The following is a 19485-nucleotide window of genomic DNA, read 5'->3' on the forward strand; positions in this document are numbered from 1 at the left end:
AAACAACGAAAGCTGCTTTGTGAAAATAAGTTTAGCAATCTAATTTTTTACTAATTTGAGCTAGCCATTGGATAATTCTTTACTCTGATGTCCTTGAAAACGGTTATAACATGTGACTTCTTTTTTTTTTTGGTTATCTGTGTTCCCTGGAGGATCCACGTCCTTTCAACATCTTTTGACTTTACCATTTATCTTTTTTAAAAAAAAAAAAAAAGTCTCATTTACCAGGTTTTCTGAGAGCTGTGGGGTGTGCTGATAGGGGAGAATTTTCCAGAAGAGCCTTTGTGCACACACAGTACAAAAGTTTTGCGAGACGATCCCTGTCTTTGCTGTAACTAGGTCAGGTTCTCGCTCATTCCCGCCTGCCTCCCGCCCCTTCCCACCGGCGTATCTGAATTTCCGTCCCCTGCCCTGCACCTGATGTCTCTGGTTGTTAGAGCTTCCTGCCCCATCCCTGACAGCTTTTCTCTTCCATCTTCTGCTTCCCCTTGGAATTGGGGAACGGTCCTTGCAGATTTGGGCTATTAAATGGGAGAGAATCCATACATCATTCCCCTAAATGTTCTGTCATCGTGAGAATTATTTACCGGGGCCCATTACCAGAGTGACTTCACAGCTCCCTTCAGATGGTTTGTCTGAGAAGAGCAAAGGCTGTTCCCTGAAGAGACAGAGCCTCGCGCCCGTCGAGGGAGAAGGGGATAGTAGCGTCCCTGGTCCCTGGAGATGTTCCTCAGATGGCACTCGAGAGTCTTTGCTGGGAGAAGAGGCGCCTGCCATCAGGTGTGGGCGTCCCGGCGTCACCGGGGAGAGGCCATAGCGCATGCCCTGCGGCACGGTGTGGAGTGTTCTAGAAAACAGCTGGCCGAGCTGGCCCGTCACGGGAGCTTCCTGGGTGTCGCCCGTTGTCCGGGCCGTGGCTTCTCTTCGCGGCTGTGAGACTGTACGTCTGCAGGAGCAGATCTGCAAGGGGCCTTGGTGAGGGCGGGGCCGTGTCCGAGACCCCCGGGAGGGCTGACGCCCACCCTCGGAGGGGTTTGGAAGTCAGGGTCCCTGCGAGTGGCGTCCCCGGCACCCCTGAGGCGTCAAGACTGAAGGGATTTTAATTGAGGAGTCCGGGTGGGTGTAGCCGATGCTGAAGCGGGTCCCAGCCCGCTGCCTGGAGGCGGAGGCGGCCGGCTGTGCGCCTGCAGGAGACGCCTCCCTCCCTCAGGAAGTTTTCCCGCATTTATTTTTATGGTCAGCGTCTATTTATGGCCTGTGCGTGCAGCCATACAAAGTTTCCTTTATTCACTCACTTTCAGTTTAAGCTTTGAGCCGTTTGAAGAAAATATTGTAACTATTAATTATGATAATGATGCTGAAAATAATTATCATAAAAGTGATGAATGCAGAGAGCGTTTATTAGGTGCTTACTCCGCACCACTGCTAGAAGTGTTTTACGGCTGTTTTCACATTCACCCTTTCAAACCCCCTCTGCAACACAAGTGTTGTTATTCGGCCCCTGAGGAGCGGCAGTGGGGAAGCCACGGGGGTCAAGAGGCTGTGCCAGAGAGCCACGGCACGTGGGATTACACACACACACACAACATGGCCACATCACATGAGGGCTCATACATGCACACAACAGGGCCACGCCAGGTGGGGGCTCACACACACACACACACCACACAACATCCATGCCACAGGGGAACCCCCCACACACACACAATAGCCACACCACTTTGGGAGCTCATACATGCACGCAACAGGGCCACGCCAGGTGGGGGCTCACACACACACACACACACATACACACACACACGCAACGTCCATGCACGTGGGAGCCCACAACACCCAACAGGGGCACGCCACAGGTGGGAGCTCACACACATATACACACAACAGCCACACCACTTTGGGAGCTCATATATGCACACAACAAGGCCATGCCACGTGAGAGTCCACGCCCGGGCACAGCAGGGCCACACCCTGTGACAGTCCACACATGCATGCAGTAGGGCCGTGCCACGTGGGAGCTGATACATGCACATAACAGGGCCACACCATGTGAGTGCACACACACGCACAAGAGGCCACCCCACGTGGGAGCTCGTACATGCACACACAGCAGGGCCACACCGTGCCAGGGTGCCCAGCGGGGTCACCCCACTTGGAGCTCGTACACGTGGCTGAGACTGGGAGCACTTGGAGCTTTGCCCAGCTGTGGCAGGTGACCTCCTGGTGGCCCTTGATGGCAGGAAAAACAAAATGGCAAAGTCGGGATGGAGATACAGGCCAGCGGGAGGCTGACCCGTGTTCTGTCCCTGGCACCCCGTATGATGTCACTCCGGGGGGGACAGCAAACGGCCTCCATGGCCCAGAAAGCCTGGAGTGCGCGTGCCCAAAGCAGGAGCGCCGTGTCCCGGGGGTCGGTGGCCCCCAGGGGGCTCCCTCTGATGGTGACAGGCCGCTCAGCGCTCTGCCTTCTCCCAGCCTGCGAGCTGGGCTCCCCGTGTCACAGACGCCTGTCGGAGAGAGTCAGAGAGGGGACAAGGTCTTCGTCGGGATGCACCTGCCACCCCGGTGCCCGACCCTCGCTCCCGGGGTGACGTGGAGGCGGGGCTGCAGGTGAGGGCAGGGCCCTGAACCCCGCAGGGGAGGGCGCTGTGCCCCTCGCCCACCCCCTGGGCCCAGGACTCGTTCTTCATTCCTCTGGCCTTCATTGCTCTCAAGGGAGAATCTCCCGGGATTGTCGTGCAGGTCAAACGTGATCAGATGCACCCCGCCGAGCTCTGCGCTCCAGAACCTTCCATGGCCCTCGCCCCCCCCCGCGCCCCCCCCCCTGCCCCCGGCACATCTTCCTCTCAGTATTCAGAGCTGTCCTCGTGGTCTGGGGTCCATTTCTAGCCCATTCTTCTTTTTTTCCAATTACTTCTGAAAACAGCTGCTCTTGGTTAAGAAAGTATTTTTTGCCAAGCAGAGTCCTAAACATTGCTCCACAAAATCACTCGGGTGCCCTGTAGCTTAATAATAACTTTTTCTTTCTTGTGATAAAAGTAATATTACTTATTATGATGCTTTGATAAAAGCACAGAGAGGTACAGAAAATAAAATAGGCTAGAACTTGCCGGCTCCACATTCATCTTCAACGTCCTGCAGAATTACGCTGGAATTAACTCAGGCCCTTGTTCCCCAGGAGAAAGGGACCCTCCGTCTTGTACTAAAGAAACAGAAGACCCTGCAAACACAGATTTCACAGCAGACAAGACAGTCTTCTTTTTCCCAGACGTGGTGCTCTTAGTGTTACTTGTTCACCATGTGAAAAAAAAATAACACTGCAAAGCCCTCCCTGCCTGAGGAGAGAATCCCATCCTCCATTCCGTGGTCACAAATAATAATTAAAATTGACCCCTCCAGGGGCTGGAGTGATAGCACAGCGGGGAGGGCGTTTGCCTTGCACGCGGCCGACCCAAGTTCGATTCCCAGCATCCCATATGGTCCCCTGAGCACCACCAGTAGTAATTCCTGAGTGCAGAGCCAGGAGTAACCCCTGTGCATCGCCGGGTGTGACCCAAAAAGCAAAAAAAAAAAAATTTAAATTGACCCCTTCAGGGGCTGGAGCAATAGCACAGTGGTAGGGCATTTGCCTTGCACTCGGCCAACCTGGGTTTGGTTCCCAGCATCCCATATGGTCCCCTGAGCACCGCCAGGAGTAATTCCTGAGTGCGAGCCTGGAGTAACCCCTGAGCATCGCCGGGTGTGACCCAAAAAACAAGAAAATAAAAAAAAAACAAATTGACCCCTCTGTCCGGGTGCCCCAGGAGTTGGCAGCTTCTGGTCACTTGAGGGAGCTCTGTTCCGTTTGTTTAGGCCGGGGTTTCTTTGGGGGGGTGGGAGGAGGAGTCACACCTGACAGTGCTCAGCGCTTACCCGTGGCTCTTGCTCACGGATCACCCCGGGTGGGGCTCGGTGGTCCCTGTGCAGTGTCGGGACCAAGCGGGTCACCCATGTGCATGAAGTGCCTTCAGCCCTCCGCTGTCACCCCATCCCGCCCCGACCGCGTTTAAGAGAGCTTCGAGAGCTGGGAGAGTGAGGGCTGCCGAGTTAAGCTCCCGTGGGGACCAGAGCTCAGGGCCGGGGCGGGGCGGACCCGCATCTGCACGTCCCGAGACATTCCCGGGCTCATCGGTGGTGTCATCAGCCCGAAGCTTATAACAGGGGCACGTGATGGCAAAGGCCCCTGTTGGCAGGACGTGGGCATCGTCAGCAGTCCCTGAGCCGGGGCAGGACAGCACCAGCTGCAGGACAGCCCTGGGGCGACCTGTGAGTCCCCACGCGGGGCCTCGCCACCACCTGCACGCGAATCTGCTGTCCCAAGCATCCCTTGGAGCTGAGCCGTCTTGCAGTATCCCCCACCGACTCTCCCGGAGCACTGGGACGCTGCCTTCCATGAATCAGGAGACCCGCTGTCCCTGTCCAGGTGGTGACTCTGCGGGTATCTTTCGAAAGTGAACATGAAGATCCAGCAAATTCCGGTTAAAATCGGAGAGAGTAGGGGTGCTCCAGAGAAGCCAGCAGAGGAGGAAGGGGAGACCCCACTGGCGGGTGGTCCCCAGGTCACGGGGCTCAGAACCCGCTCTTCCCCGGACACCCTGGAGGTGCCTAGAGGCTGCAGACAAAGGGGGTGCATGGGCAGCCCCCTCGGAAGAACTCGGAAGGTTCCAGAACCAGGGACACCAGTGCACGAGGGCAGGATAAGGCGGTTTCCGAGCTCTGAGTGTGTCTTCCTCCCTGTTGGCTCTGTCCAGCCCCCCGTGATTGCAGGTGTCTGCTTGGGGGGCCCCAGCCCCGCCCTCCGCCCTCCACTCCAGCCTGCATTCACAGACACACCTGCGCGGCGAGCCCCCTGAGCTGCCCAGAACCCCCCCACACACACACACACTGAACCTAAAATCAGATGAAATTCCTTCGGGGGGTTATTAAAGTCGGCGGATTCAACCCAAACAAACCCTTCATGGCGCAGACTCAAGTGTCTCACCAATGTCGCCCCTGTACTAGTACATGCCCCAGGCTAGTCTGAGCCCCCCCAACTCACCCAGAGAAGCCCCATTTGTCCACTGTGTGTGTGTGTGTGTGTGTGTGTGTGTGTGTGTGTGTATGTGTGTGTGTAGGAGCAGGCAACTGGTGAGATCTCCCAGCCGGGACTGGTTTCTCCCAACACATCTGAAGAATGAGTGATGGGTGCAGGGGGGTGTGTAGGGGTCTTCCTACAGCACTGAAGTGGGCCATGGGTAAGGCTCCTCATGCAGTTCCTGTGTCAGCTGTGTGGGAAGGTCTTCATGCAGTTCCTATGTCAGCTATGTGGGAAGGTCTTCATACAGTACCTGTGTGGGCCATGCGTGAGGTCACTGATTCAGTACCCGAGTGGGCCATGCGTGAGGTCACTGATGCAGTACCCGCGTGGGCCATGCGTGAGAGTCCCGTGACGTGAGCCTGCGGGAGCACTGAACTCCCTGTAGTAGTCAATCTCTCCCTCCCGCCAGGCCTCTCTTTCCAACCGTGATCTGGACTCACCGTCTCCAAGGAGGCGGGAGCCGTTCCCTCGGGGAGGACTGAGCGTGTGTGGTGGGACAGCACTCCATCCCAGGGGACGGCGGGCCTGGGCACCCTGGGGTGCCTGGTGGTGAGGCGGGCAGGGCTCTGTCCCCCCGCCTGGCAGGAGCGGCGGTGATTCCCGGGCCCTTAAAGGGGTCTGCGTGGGGGCGTCTCCCTATGGCTGCGGGCTGAGAGGCTGCCCGGCAGAGCCTCAGGGAGGCCGCAGGTGACGGGCTGGGTGACCCTCGCCGGCAGGTGGGGAACTGCAGCGTCGGCACCCCCGGTCCGGAAGGCAAGCTCAGCGTTCTGGGGCGTCCGCCGGCTCTGCTTCATGGGAGACAAGGTCGGCTCCAGCGGCCCCTCCCAGGGCCTGGGGAGGGATCGACTCAGGCCCCCTCATGACTCCAGAGGACCCCAGCCCCACCGCCGGGTGCCCCCCCAGAGCCGGGGGTGAAGTCTTGGCCCCCTCGTTTTCCGTCCTTGCTGCCCTGTGCTCCCCTGGGAGTCTGAACCAGCCCCAGGGCCGTGCTGAGCCGAGCAGTGATCTACATCTTTAATTCATTTGCTCTGACCCCCCTTGTGAGGTGGTGGTGCGCCACGAGGCCTGGGCAGCTGTGGCTGCAGGTCAGTCAGGGGTCCGGCCTGAGCACCGGGCAACGGTCACCAGAGGACCGCAGGCCGGGGTCACTAGAGATGAAAGAGGAGAATTCCCCACAGTCCCCGTTGGCCGCTTTCTAATAACCCAAGGGCAGCCAGTGCTCCGACTCTAAGGACCAGAACTGACGGGCCCAGGGTGGGGGTGAGGGGTGGGGGGCAGGGGGACATGGGCTGGGCTGGGGTCACTGAGATGCACGTCCCCAGAGCCCCAAGTCATAAAGCTGGAGACTTGCCAGACCCCCAAGACTTCTGTCACTCAGGCCTCTGCAAACCAGGAACCGTATTTAAAACCCAAACAAGGGGCTGGAGCGATAGCACAGCGGGTAGGACGTTCGCCTTGCACGCGGCTGACCCGGGTTCGATCCCCAGCATCCCATATGGTCCCCCAAGCACCGCCAGGACTGATTCCTGAGTGCAGAGCCAGGAGTGACCCCTGAGCATCGTTGGGTGTGACCCAAAAAAAAAGAAAAAAAAAACAAACAAAAAGAACAGAAAATTCACCATGGGCTGGACTGAGGAGCTACAGAGCAAACTAAGAAACAAATAACACCTAGAAATACTCAGTACTGTGCTGTCCGTCGGCTCCGGCCCCGCCTGGGGGGAGGTGTCACCTCTGAGCCCAGGCGGGCTCGGAAGCGCCTTCCTCTCAGCGGGCCACAGCTGACTCGCTTCTCCTGTCCCCTGAGAACCCGAGGGCAGCTGCCTCCTGAGGTCCAGCCAGGGGGACCCAGGGACAGAGCTGGGCAGTGCCCCAGCCTGCACTGCAGAGGGCCAGTGGGCCGGGGGCCGGGGTTCAAGGTGCAGGTGGCCAGTGGGCCCGAGGTCAGAGGGCAGGAGGCCCCGCAGGAGGAGCACGTGTGCAGTGCCCGGGGCAGAGGGAGACGGGCAGCGAGCCCGCCGACTGTGGTGGACACCAGGCCGGGGAGCGGGCAGTGTGAATGATGCCAAGCCTGGAGATTCCAAGCTCAGGGGCTGGAATGCGGCCGACTGAAGTCACGCAGGACCACGGCAGAGTCCGGGGCAGAGCGTGGTGTCCAGGGGAGGCGGCCGGCTACCCCAGCACCTTAAGCAGTCACACAGTTGCACCGTGTCACCTCAACTACAAGAAAAGTAGAATAAAAGGCGTTCCTGTGCGTGCGGGGTCGGGGAGAGATCCAGCAGCCGGTGGTGTTCCCACCAAGCGGAGTTGCTGTAGAGACGGTCTGGGCGGGGGCAGAAGCTCAGCCCCGGGAGAGGACAGGGCAGGCCGGCGGCCACCCAGGGTTGGGGGTGGGGCAGGCGCAAAGGCTCATGGGAGGGGCAGCCTGGCCTTGAATGCACAAGCCCAGTCGCGCTTGGGGAGTCTCCTCCTCCTGGGCCAGCAGAGGCAGCTGACCGCAGGAACAGGCCCCGACTGCGGGTGCAGGGCCACTGCAGGCGGGGAATCTCCAGCCATTCCTAGGCACAGTCTCCCTACCCCACGGGAAGTGTGTGGCGGCCGCGTTCCAGGAGCAGGAGTGCTCCGGCTCTCCCGGGGAAGCAAACGCTCGCAACAAAAGTGCTTGAAGTGGCCCGCCAGGAGCCGTTTCAGTGATTTCCGTGCTGGCAGGCCCCCTTGCCCACCCTGGCTTTGCGGGTTGGGCGGCAGCGCCGGGAAGGGCAGGGTTCACCCACCCAGCCCACCTCCTCGTCCCCAGGGTCCCCCCTTTGCTGACAGGGGGCCAGCCGCCCCGGTCACACGGGGGGGTTGTGAGCGTCGACACGCTTCCGAGAGACCAGGCTGGCCGTCCTTACGCCTGGAAAGACGGCAGGGACAGAAATAGCCGCGCTTACTTGTGTGAGGCCAACTGACCACTTTGGGCCCATTCGCTTTGGTTTCAGAGTGACCCTTTCTGAAGACGGGAGCCTCAGGATCAGGAACGTGACCAAGGCGGACGCCGGCAGCTACACCTGTGTCGCCACCAACCAGTTCGGCAGTGCCAGCAGTACTGGGAACTTGGTGGTCAAAGGTAACAGCTGACCCCCCCCACCCGAGCCCTCCGCGGGGGGCCCCCTCCTCCGCTCGCCAGCCGGGGGTGCGTCCATCACCGTGTTGCTAAATTAATTCATCACAGCCAATGAGATGATTAAGGACCCTTGGAGCAGGGCTGCTGATGAATAGGACTGGGAGGCTATCTCGCTCCAGCATCGCCCAGTACAAGGCTGAGAATTACAGCCATTGTGCCCATTAGAGTATTATAACTAACGTTATCTCCAGTCCTTTAATTAAATTTCTTTCAAGTCCCTCTAGATTTGGAATTCATGTCCGAGAACACTGCGCTCGCAGATTAAAAAAACCCACGACTCCGGCACTATTTTTGGCGCGCGTTGCTTAAACAATGACACAGGTGATTTGTAAGAGAACCGAGAGTGAGTCTAGCTCGGGAGCGGGATTATTACCCCACAGAGGGTCCGAGCCGCCCTGGCACTCAGGAGACACGGTTCCTGGGTCCACAGCCAATACTTTGCCGTTCTTGCAGCTTAAGGAGCCCCGGCACGGGGCACGGGGGCGCCTGGGCAGCGCGGGGTAGGGGGCGTGGGGAAGATGGTGACAGGGAGAAGCTCCGTCCGCTCCTTGGCTGAATCTTGGAAGCCGGCGGTGGCGGGGTCTTGGCAGCGACCCAGCTAAAGGCTTTCTCAGAGGCGTGAGACGCAGGCAAGGCGGAAATGCCGGGACTCGGCCTCATCCGGGGCCTCCCGGGGCCCCAGGGAGAGTTTTCACACGGTTTCCTACTGGTCGGGCAGAGGGGCAGGTGGGTCGTATCATATGATTTCATGCTGGGCGCATGTAGCTCCCACTGTGAGAAAAATAACTTTTGGGCAAAAATCTAGGCGCCAAGAGTTTCTGCCTTGGGTCTGACTCCCAGAGGCTCAGACGCCCTCAGGACAGAGCTGGGGGCTGGGGCCACAGTGCAGCGGGGAGGGCGTTGGCCTTGCACGCGGTCACACAGGTTCAACCCCCGGCATCCCACGTGGTCCCCCGAGCACCGCCAGCAGTAACTCCTGAGTGAAGGGCCAGGAGGGACCCCTGAGCACCAGCAGGTTGGAGCCGGGGAATCTCCACCCTGGTCCGCAGATCAAAAATGGAACATCCAAGAGGCGGCCCGCCTGCTGGGCCGTGGGCCGAGCGGTCAGCCTGCTGGACCAGGGCGCAGACAGCTGCCTGGGCTCACTCCGCTGCCCCCACGAGGGAGAGGAGTCACTGCAGGTCTCGGACCTTTCTCAGCTGCAGGGCTGAGTCAGCGGGCAAAGGGGAGCGAGTGGCCTGCCCACGGACGTCCAGGTGGCCCGGGCAGAGCAGGGACCCGAGGCGCGTGATTTCTTGTTGGAGGAACAACGGCCGTGGGCACTGAGTGTTGTGCCCGAGTTTCAGACCCCCAGTTGTGGAGAGACCCAGTCCACACGCGATAATGCAAAGGCAAAGGGACTTTATCGCTAGCTCGAGCTGGGGTCCGAGTCTCCTCCGACACAGTGGAGTCTTGACAAGGATCCCGACTCCAAGTCACAAGCAGTTCTGCAGGGTCAGAGTTTCCAAGTTAAGCGAGAGCTATGGCAACAGTCAAACAATAGTTTCCGGTAACAGTAACAGTTTATGGTTACATAAGCTGCCCGTTCCTTAGGTTAACATTTCCGGGGGTAATAACTGAGGCACAGTGACTGACTGAGCGTTTATCGGGCCCAGGAAGTTCCCAGGTGGGTTCAGGTTGGCCAGTTACATTGTTTCATTGCCGAAACCGAGACTGTTTCAGTCCCAGGACCTGAACCCGAGGCCCAGCTGATCTTTCTCCTTTCTGCGGCCATCCTGGCGTCAGTGTGGCCCTTACAACTGGGCGGCCCAGTGGCTAGCTCGGGGCCCCAGGCAGGTGCCGCCCTGTGGCGGGGGCGCTTTGCCTCACAGGGTCCCTGATGGAGAAGACCCTCCCTCAGTGGTTGGCGTGTCCCCTGGCCCTTAGGGAATCAGTGGCTGTTTTGTCCCGGAAACCAGGCGCTGGCCGGAAGGAGCAGGAAGGTGACTGGGGAAGCCGGGCAGAGAGCGGCTGAAAGCGGGTGGCCGCAGAGCCAGGGGCGGGCGCAGCAGGCTGGCACGGCGCGGGGACACTGGCCCCATGTAGGTTTGACGCCCAGCACCCTGAGCACTGCAGGACAGAGCCAGGCACCGGCCCTGAGCACCACTAAGGCGACCAAAACCCAGACCCGAGGCTCCGGGAGTCTTGGGTGTGACCCAGGAGCAGCAGGTCGTTTCCAGGACACCCTCGACTCTGGCTCCTGGGGGGGCGGGGGGGGCAGAGCCCCTGCCACACGCCTCCGGGTCACGGAGAGGCAGGTCAGGGCCCCGCCAGGGAGCCCGGCCAGCAGGGTCCCGGGGTCTCGCCTCATTTGCTCGTGTTCGGGGCTGTGACCTGAGGGTCTTGGGGTGACTCTGTCCCCTGAGGTGTTGGAACGGCCCGTGCTAACGCCGGCAGCTGCCCCGGCGCTTCCTCCCGGGTTCACTCCGACCCGCGTCCGCGCGGCCCCTCGAGGCGTCGGCACCCCCTGAAACTCGGCGGGTCCTTCGGGAAAACGTGTGAAGCTTCTGGGCTGGCGAGAAGACGTGGCCCGAGTGGGAGCTGGGGTGACTGGACGCCTGGAGAGGCCCCGGGGGTTCAGCTTCCCCCCGACCACCCCTCGCTCCACGGGTCTGCGTTTCCAGAGGCGCGGTCTGTGTCACGGCCCTGGCCGCTCCCTGGTCTGTGTGGCCGTGGCCGGCGTCCGTGTGGGGAGCCGGGCCTCCGGGGAGGGCGGGGATGGCGCCAGAGGCTTCCTCCGGCTGGATTTTGAGGCCGTGCTGTCCGTGCGCCCGGGCCTTGGAGACGTGGACGTGGAGGAAGCGTCCCCCCACATCTCACGGCCCAGTGCAGGGAAGCGACACACCGTGGGGTCTCACGACCGCCCGCCTGGGAACCCGCTTCCCGCCCTGTTCCCTGCAGAGGGTCCGCAGCCCAGGACCGCCCCTCCTGGCTCCCGCCCCCAGCCCGGGCAGAGCCTCAGGCACAGGCACAGCCGGCTCCCTGCTGCCCCGCGCGTCCGTGACGCTGACAGTGACGCTGACAGTGACTCCCGGTCTGAGGTGGAAAGTCTCTCGGCGTCCAGGGAGGGGAACAGTGACCCCCAGGCATGGCCCGGAGAGCGTCTGTGCCTGCAGGTTTCTCGCGGGGAATCTCTTCCTTCCTTCTTTCTCTGTCTTTTTCCTTCTCCCTTCCTTCCTTCCTTCCTTCCTTCCTTCCTTCCTTCCTTCCTTCCTTCCTTCCTTCCTTCCTTCCTCCCTTCCTTCCTTCCTTCCTTCCTTCTTTCCTTCCTTCCTTTCTTCCTGCTTTCTTTCTTCCCTTTATCTTTTTCTTTTTCTCTCTCTCCCTCTTTGCTTCCTTCCTTCCCTCCCTCCATCTCTCTCCCTTCCTCCCTTCTTCCTCCCTCTCTCCTTCCCTGCTTCCTTCCTTCCCTCCCTGCCTCCCTCTTTCTCCCTCTCTCCCTTCCTCTCTTCTTCCTCCCTCTCTCCCTCCCTTCCTCCCTTCTCTCCTCCCTTCCTTCTCTCCCTCCCTACATCCTTCTTTCCTTCCTTCCTTCCTTCCTTCCTTCCTTCCTTCCTTCCTTCCTTCCTTCCTTCCTTCCTTCCTTCCTTCCTTCCTTTCTTCCTGCTTTCTTTTCTCCCTTATCTTTTTCTTTCTTTTCTCCCTCTCTCTCCTCCTTGCTTCCTTCCCTCCATCCCTCTCTCTCTCCCTTCCTCCCTTCTTCTTCCCTCCTCCCTCCCTTCCTCCCTTCTCTCCCTCCCTCCCTTCCTCCTTCCTTCCTTCCCTGGAAAACCAGGTTTGCATTCCTGGGGATGGGGGCAGGCGTCTGGTCTGTAAGAGCAGGTGGGTGAAGGATCTGGAATTTGCAGATGGGGGTAGGCCCAGAGGTGGGGGTTGACACCCTGTGTGAGGCCGGGAATCCAGGCCCAGTGGCAGGTCCCCAGAGAATGGGGACGCAGGGGAGGGTCGGGGGACGGGAACCCTGTGCCCAGCCGGTGCTGTGGGGCCACATGGGGACTTTAGCAACTCGCTCAGGGCTAGGGATGGGGCAGGGTGGCCTGTGAGGGCCCAGGGCTCCATTTAGCAGCTGTGGGTCCTCTCCCCAGTCCCCCAGGCTGACAAGAGAAGCCAATGCAGGGGGGCAGGTGCCCACACTCAGCCCCGCCCTGGGAGCCCAGGAGAGACTTGCCAGGTTGGGATTCCCTCACTGACGGAGGTGTGTGGAGGGGATCCGGACGGGGTCTCTATAAGCCACTCAGAGTGAGAAGTGCAGTGTAGACGCCCACCCCTGCACATCACCATGCAGAGAGGGACACAGAACACCCAGGACGGTGCTGAGACACACAGTGTAGACACACTGAGACACGCAGTGTAGACACACAGACGTACTGAGACACACAGTGTAGACACACACGGCAGGGGCGGGGACTGAGACACACAATGTGGACATACAGTAATGCTGAGATGCAGTGTAGACACACGGGGTGCTGAGATTCAGTGTAGACACACACAGGGGTCTGAGATACATAGGTAGACACACAGGGGTGCTGAGATTCAGTGTAGACACATGCAGAGGGGCTGAGATACGCAGTGTAGACACACAGGGGTGCTGAGATTCAGTGTAGACACATGCAGAGGGACTGAGATACGCAGTATAGACACAGAGGGGTGCTGAGATTCAGTGAAGACAAACACAGGGGTCTGAGATACGCAGTGTAGACACACAGGGGTGCTGAGATGCAGTGTAGACACATGCAGAGGGGCTGAGATACGCAGTGTAGACACACGGGGGTGCTGAGATGCAGTGTAGACACATGCAGAGGGACTGAGACACGCAGTGTAGACACACGGGGGTGCTGAGATTCAGTGTAGATACATGCAGAGGGGCTGAGATACGCAGTGTAGACACACAGGGGTGCTGAGATTCAGTGTAGACACACACGGGTCTGAGATACGCAGTGTAGACACACGGGGGTGCTGACAGTTTTCGTGGACACACGAGGCATCCGTTAAAAACGTCATGAAGAACCGCCGTGCCCAGGCAGGGCCGGAATAGCACACTCCAGATCGTCCATCTGGTCATGCGCCGAGACTCCACCCAGGCACGTGTGTAGCTCTAGGACTGTCCTGTGACCTCCGAACACGCGCCCATTTATTTGCAGTGAAGGGGAGCTGGGCGACACTGTAGAGAGACCTTAGCTGGGGCCGGGAGCCAGTGCAGGGGCGAGGCTGGGCGGGCCCCCCTTCAGCTCCTGCGGCTGCCACTGTGTGGCCCAAGGCTTAGAGAGAAGGCTCTGGAGCGCCTGGCGGGTTTCTTTTGTCTGACTAAAGCTGGGACTGGAACTGGGACCCCCTGAATGCCAGCCCTGAGCACCCCTCCCTGGGCAGGGCTAACCTGAAGCGTTTGTGTGTATCATGCGGCGTAGCAGACAGACTCTGCACATATTCATAGGAACAGGGCCAGGGTGCAGGCCCATGGGAAACATTTCAAAGACAATTCCTGAGTGGGGGCTTGGCCCCAGGTAAGACATTCCTGAGGGCCTCGCGTGTCTAGTATCTCAGTTAGGGAGGAGACCTCAGCTCCCCCCGCAGAACGTCACACGGCCCCCTCAGCCCATGCAGGGCCCCGGGTTCCGCCGCCCGCAGACCCCACCTCACTCCTGCGATGTTCAGGCTCTTCGGGGGGACACTTGACGTTAGCGGGAAATCAATGCCTTATTTCCTAATGAGTGCTTACCAATCAGAATCAACAAGCCCAGCCAACCAGGCCCGGGAAGCAACTCTTTGGCTTCATTAAATGAGGGGAACGTAATTAATTTCCTTTCCGGCAACTCCGAGAGCCTGTGCCTCGCTGACTCTGTTTAATTGGGCTCATCACCAGCGGCAGATAACGGGAGGGATATTGAAGATATCCATCTGGCTGGCGTGGGGCTGCCCGCGCCCCATCCTTCACGCCTGTCACCGGCCGCGCTAATTGTCTCATTTCTGCTGTTTTGTTTCAGGATGATTTAGCTATTAATGGGAGGAAATCCTTCCTCGAGAGGAAGTTGATATTAAAAAGCATAGATCTCTGACTTACCTCTGCTCCCGCTGGTGGATCCATCCCCAGCGTTATTAAAGTTATATATTTCTCAAATACATAAATAAGAATCCATCTCTGCGTGCATCTCTTTTGAGGCTTCATCCGTCACCTGCATCTCGCCCGGAGCTGCTGGGCCCCCCAGGGGCAGCGGGTCAGGCCGAGCCCCTCTGCACAGGCAGGGCGTGTTTAATGAGCACCTCCGCCGGCGCCTGCTCTGGGGCCCTTTGCTTTCCAGAACTTCCAGGGCGGAAGTGGGGATTAAGTGGCAAATTGTGTAACAAATAAGAAGGCGAGTACCAATGAAACATTTGTCTCCTGCTCCCAGGGGAGGGCCTGGGGGACGGGAGGCCACCACGTGGAGGCTCCCGGGAGCAGAGCGTGTGTGCGTCTGTGTGTGTGTGTGTGTGTGTGTGTGTGTGTGTGTACACGTGCACACGTGTGCAGGCACAGCATGTGCACACATACACATGCATATGTGTGCATGCATTTTATGCATTTGTGAGCATGTGTCTGTGCATGCACATGTGTGTGTGTGTCTGTGCACATGTGTGTATGTGTGTGTACACGTGCATGTGTGTGCATATATTTGTGCATGTGTTTGTGCTCACATGTGCATGCAGAGCATGTGTTCGTGTTCATGTGTGCATGCACAGCATGTGCACACATATGCATGCATATGTGTGTGCATGTGCTTGTATGTATGTGTGCATGTGTTTTGTGCATTGGTGTGTATGTGTCAATGTGTGTGTGTGTGTGTGTGTGTGAGGTGCATCTCCTTGTAGCTCAGAGCCGGCCCCATGAGGGATGCCGACATTTGGTTCCCGGCTCTGAAACCGGCCGTTTGGTCTCTCTGAAGCCCTGAGCCGGGAGAGATGTGTGGGAATAATTCATGCCCGGCAGGCGCTCACCTTCCTCCTCGCCTTTGTTTCCTGTGCCTGAGGCAGTGGAGGCCGCCCGCCCCTCCCCCAAGATCTCCACACCTGATCGGGTGGGCATCCGAGGGGCAGCCCCCCGGGGACGGGCCCTGGATTAGCCGCAGAGGCACCAGGATCCAGCGAGTTAGTGACCGGTCCCACCTCTGATCCGCTCCCCCGTCCCTCCGGAAGGGTCACGTGGCCTGTCCTTTGTGCGGCCCTTGGCAGAGCTGGGAACTGGCTGAAGGTGGGACAGAACTGCCGGTCGGCCAGACTGTGAGTGACCGGCTCAGGGTGGCAAGCCAGGAGGGCAGAGGTGGCACTAAACAGAAGCTAAAGATGAGCCACCAAGAAAGATGCGGGCCGGGTCAGGAAGCAGAGGCCGGGGGGGCCTGGGCACCCACCGCAGGGCCCTGACACTGGGTTTTCCCTCCCATGAGTGCGGGCGGGGCCCAGCCACCGGGGGTCCCACAGATCTTGTAGTTTCACATCTTCTAGGGGGACTCTGGCGGGACACAGATGATTGTCTCTACAGAGAGCTGCAAAAATCCTGTTAGAACCTACAGTCGTCGTAGAACTCCTCGGGAGAGCAGTGACCGTCGATCAGATTGTGCACTCGAATCCCCCAGGATTCCGTGCAGGCCCACGTCGGTATGTTTGCGTCTGTGTATGTGTTCACATCTGTGAGCTTGTCCTCAAACCTGGGGAATCACATTCTCTGTGCAGTTTTTTAAAAAAAATTTATTAAGATTCTATGGCTTGGGGCTGGAGCGATAGCACAGCGGGGAGGGCGTTTGCCTTGCACGCGACCGATCCAGGTTCGATTCCCAGCATCCCATAGGGTCCCCTGAGCACTGCCAGGAGTGATTCCTGAGTGCAGAGCCAGGAGTAACCCCTGAGCATGGCCGGGTGTGACCCAAAAAGAAGACAAAAAAAGATTCTGTGGCTTATAATTCTATTAATAATAGTCTCATATGTACCTTATCTCAGTGCAGTTTTATAATAATTCCCTCACTAACATCTTCCCACTGATGTGGGTTTGTAACAGGAAATAGCGATTAGCCTCGTCCCGTCACTGTCACCGTCACAGCACCTGCCAAGCTCCTGGAAGGCGGGTGGGTGGGGGGTGGGGGTGGTAGCGTGGTGGGCGGGCCGGAAATGAGCAGAGAGCAGTCAGCGTGTTGGCAAAGGTCTCCCCGGAGCTGCAGAGCCCCCCCCCCCCACCGCCACTTTGCTGTCCCGCGTGCAGTCTCTGATCTGGCCGCGTGGTACCCAGGGACACCGAGCTGGATTTCTGGTCTCACGTGAGCTGAATGATTAGTATCCGGGCAACAGGGAGAAGACACGCGTTTAAGCCCAAGGTCACAGAGGCGTTTTCAAGGGACATGTGAATATCCCAGAGCCCGGGGAGGGCTGTGGCTTCAAACAGGTCCCGTCAGTGACTGACCGGGGGGGGGGGGGGGGGTCTGAAAGAAGACGGAGATGCACCCCAGCGAGCGGCACTGAGAGGCTGACAGAGAATCAGGAAACAGACACAGGGGAGGCCGGAGATGCCGGGCGCACAGCTGGGGAAACTGAGGCGAGCCAGGTCTGAGAAGGGGCTGGCAGAGAGCGGGAAGGCCACGGCATGGCCCGTGTCCGGAGACAGACAGGGATGGTGGGAGGGCGTCCAGCACCAAAGACCAGGTGGGACACGTTTCTGGGGCCCGGGCATCACCGGGGCGTGAGGTGAGGTTGGGGCGCTGGGAGGGGCGCGGCCTTTCCCGTGTGCTTGTGTCTTTTCTCATCCGTTCACTCGGACTCTGGCGGAGCCGGGTCACCTGTGCCCACAGCTGCAGTGCCCGCTGGGTAGCCTCCTCCGTCCAGCTTTGCCGAAGCCTCCGAGGGGCTGCGCCTTCCACTGGGCAGCGCCCGTGCTTGTCCCCAGGGCCGTCCCCCGCGCCGAGCACTGGAAAGGGGGTGTGTCTGGCCTTCCGTATGCTCGGCAGCGACAGTGATGCCAGTGTCTGGACGGACGGGGCTTCTCGGGGGCAGCTGTGCTCATGAGGACAAGCGGGCAGCGGTCACTGTCTGGGACAGGTCAGAAGCAGGCCTCGGCCGGGGCCCCTCTCTCCTCGGCCCGTCCAGGAGCGTGTTCGCGGGGCGCACAGACGACCCTCCTCGCCGCCCTCCACTGCAGTCTCTGCTCATCGCTTCAGCCCCAGGAAACCGGCACGGCCTTATGCCCCCAAGCTCGTTTGTGAGGCAGCTTTCTGGAACATTCTGTGCAGGAGGAAAAGCCGTGAACCATGAAGCTTGTTGCTACCCGCCCCGACCCCCGTGTCTTGGTGGGGTCCCTGGCAGCCTGCGGGGGTGCAAGGTCAAGGTCAGGGCCAGCCTGAGTGTCCCGGGGCAGCGAGGAAGCCACGGGCAGAGGCTCTCCCCTGCATACCAGCCTGCGGGCGCCTGCAGGGGGCAGGGGCGGGTGCAGGGGGCTGCCCGGGTCTGCACTGGCCCCGGGACCCACACCCCCAGGCCCCAGGTCTGCGTCTGCCGACAAAGGAAAGGTCTTGGACAATGTGACTGAGACTCTCCTGGTGCATGATGGGTAAGGCGGTTCCCTTCCGGCCTGTGATGGAGAAGGCGGTCTCGATCCGATGTGTGAGGAACAAGGGGGTCTCCGTCCGTCCAGCCTGTGATGGAGAAGGCGGTCCCCTTCCTTGGAGTAGAAAGCTCCTTCGTTTCCCAGTGCAGGACTCAGTAGTCTTGAGACCCTCTTCAGACCCTGTCAGGCAGCGTGCCCAGAGGTGGTTCCTCACGTGCAGACGTGCTTAGAGTCGGCTCCTTGAACGAGAGAGAGAGAGAGAACAGAGAGAGAGACAGAGACAGAGAGAGACTCAGAGAGAGAGACAGAGACAGAGAGAGACAGAGAGAGAGACAGACAGAGACAGAGAGAGTGAGAGAGAAAGAGAGAGACAGACAGAGAGAGACAGAGAGAGAGAAACAGAGAGACAGAGAGAGAGAGTGAGAGAGAAAGTGAGAGAGAGACAGAGACAGAGATATGACCAATTAAGGGGTGTGGGCAGGTTGGTCACTGTCCGCCCATGACGGGGAGCAAGTGGGGTTCAGGGCTCCCTGGGACCAGTCCCATGGACACGGCCCCAGGCTTTGGGGTGTCCACACCCCCAAGAAGACACCAGCCGCCGCCTGGACTCGGAGCCCGAGAGCCTTTCTGGGCTCTGGACGGCAAATCTGCCGGGTGGGTGCCTGGGGTGTCCGGGCGCCCCTCCCCGTGCCGGGTATCAGAGCAGCTGTACGGGGGCACCCACGGGCCACAGGCACCAATGCCCGTCAACTGGTGCAGAGGCCAGCGCTGGCCGTGGTCGCTGGAGGAGACCGGGCCTGGCAGCCTGAGCCCTGCCTGGGAACAAGCGTCTGGAAGGGCAGAGCCCGACACTCGGACCCTCTGCCCCACAGGCGGTGGGCAGGGGGCGCGGGTCGAGCGTGTGGTTCTGCTCAGTGTCGGGGGAAGGGAACCGTGGTCTAGCCTGCACCTCGGGGAGAGAAGGGCCGGGACACTCGGGAATCCAGGCGCTGTTTGACCCCGGGCCGGGTGCATCCTGGGGGTCACCGTTCCGGGCCCGTGAGTCGCATTCCTGCAGCTCCGTGGGGTCTGTGGGGGCTCAAGCCTGGTGACCGGGTGGGGGGACGGCCACGCCCTGCCGCGTCCCACCCTGCCCACCTGTCCCCGCCCCCCTCCAGCTTGCAGGCATGTGACACAGGCTGTGCCGAGCGGCCACACGAATCCCGGCATCGTCACCTCCACAAGGGAACTTGTCAGGTGGGACGGAGGGGCCGCAGGGGCCAGCCAGGAAGGACACGAAGCCCCTGTGTGGACGCCACTGGGTCTCTCCGCACGCCCTAGCTCCGTGGGTCATAGGCACCTGCTCTCCCGGCTGATTCCGAAATCAGCCAATGAGAAGGGCCCCGTGAGGAAGCCAGAACACGAGGCTCTGAGCCGAGCCTGACACGCCACGCCCCCGGGGAGCTGAGCACTCCCCACGCCTGGGCCCCATCAGGGCCAGGCATGCTCCCCTCCCTCCCCATCATCTGGGCCAGCCGTGCTCCCCTCCCTCCTCCCTCCCCATCATCAGAGTCAGCAATGCTCCCCTCCCTCCTCCCTCCCCATCATCAGTCAGTGGTACTCCCCTCACTC

The 19485-nt window shown here is 59.9% G+C and overlaps 1 protein-coding gene across 8 annotated transcripts in view; it reads left to right on the plus strand.

Moving 5' to 3' along the window:
* The window catches only part of LOC101557906 (contactin-4), a 584043-nt gene that overhangs the window by 531479 nt on the left and 33079 nt on the right, over positions 1–19485 (plus strand). For all 8 annotated transcript variants that reach the window (XM_055136085.1, XM_055136079.1, XM_055136080.1 and 5 more), the window contains one exon: positions 8092–8219. In XM_055136085.1, the coding sequence (XP_054992060.1) occupies positions 8092–8219 (128 nt within the window). The remainder of the gene's footprint in view (positions 1–8091; positions 8220–19485) is intronic.

Source organism: Sorex araneus, chromosome 4 (genome assembly GCF_027595985.1).
Source record: "Sorex araneus isolate mSorAra2 chromosome 4, mSorAra2.pri, whole genome shotgun sequence".
Taxonomy (NCBI): Eukaryota; Metazoa; Chordata; class Mammalia; order Eulipotyphla; family Soricidae; genus Sorex; species Sorex araneus.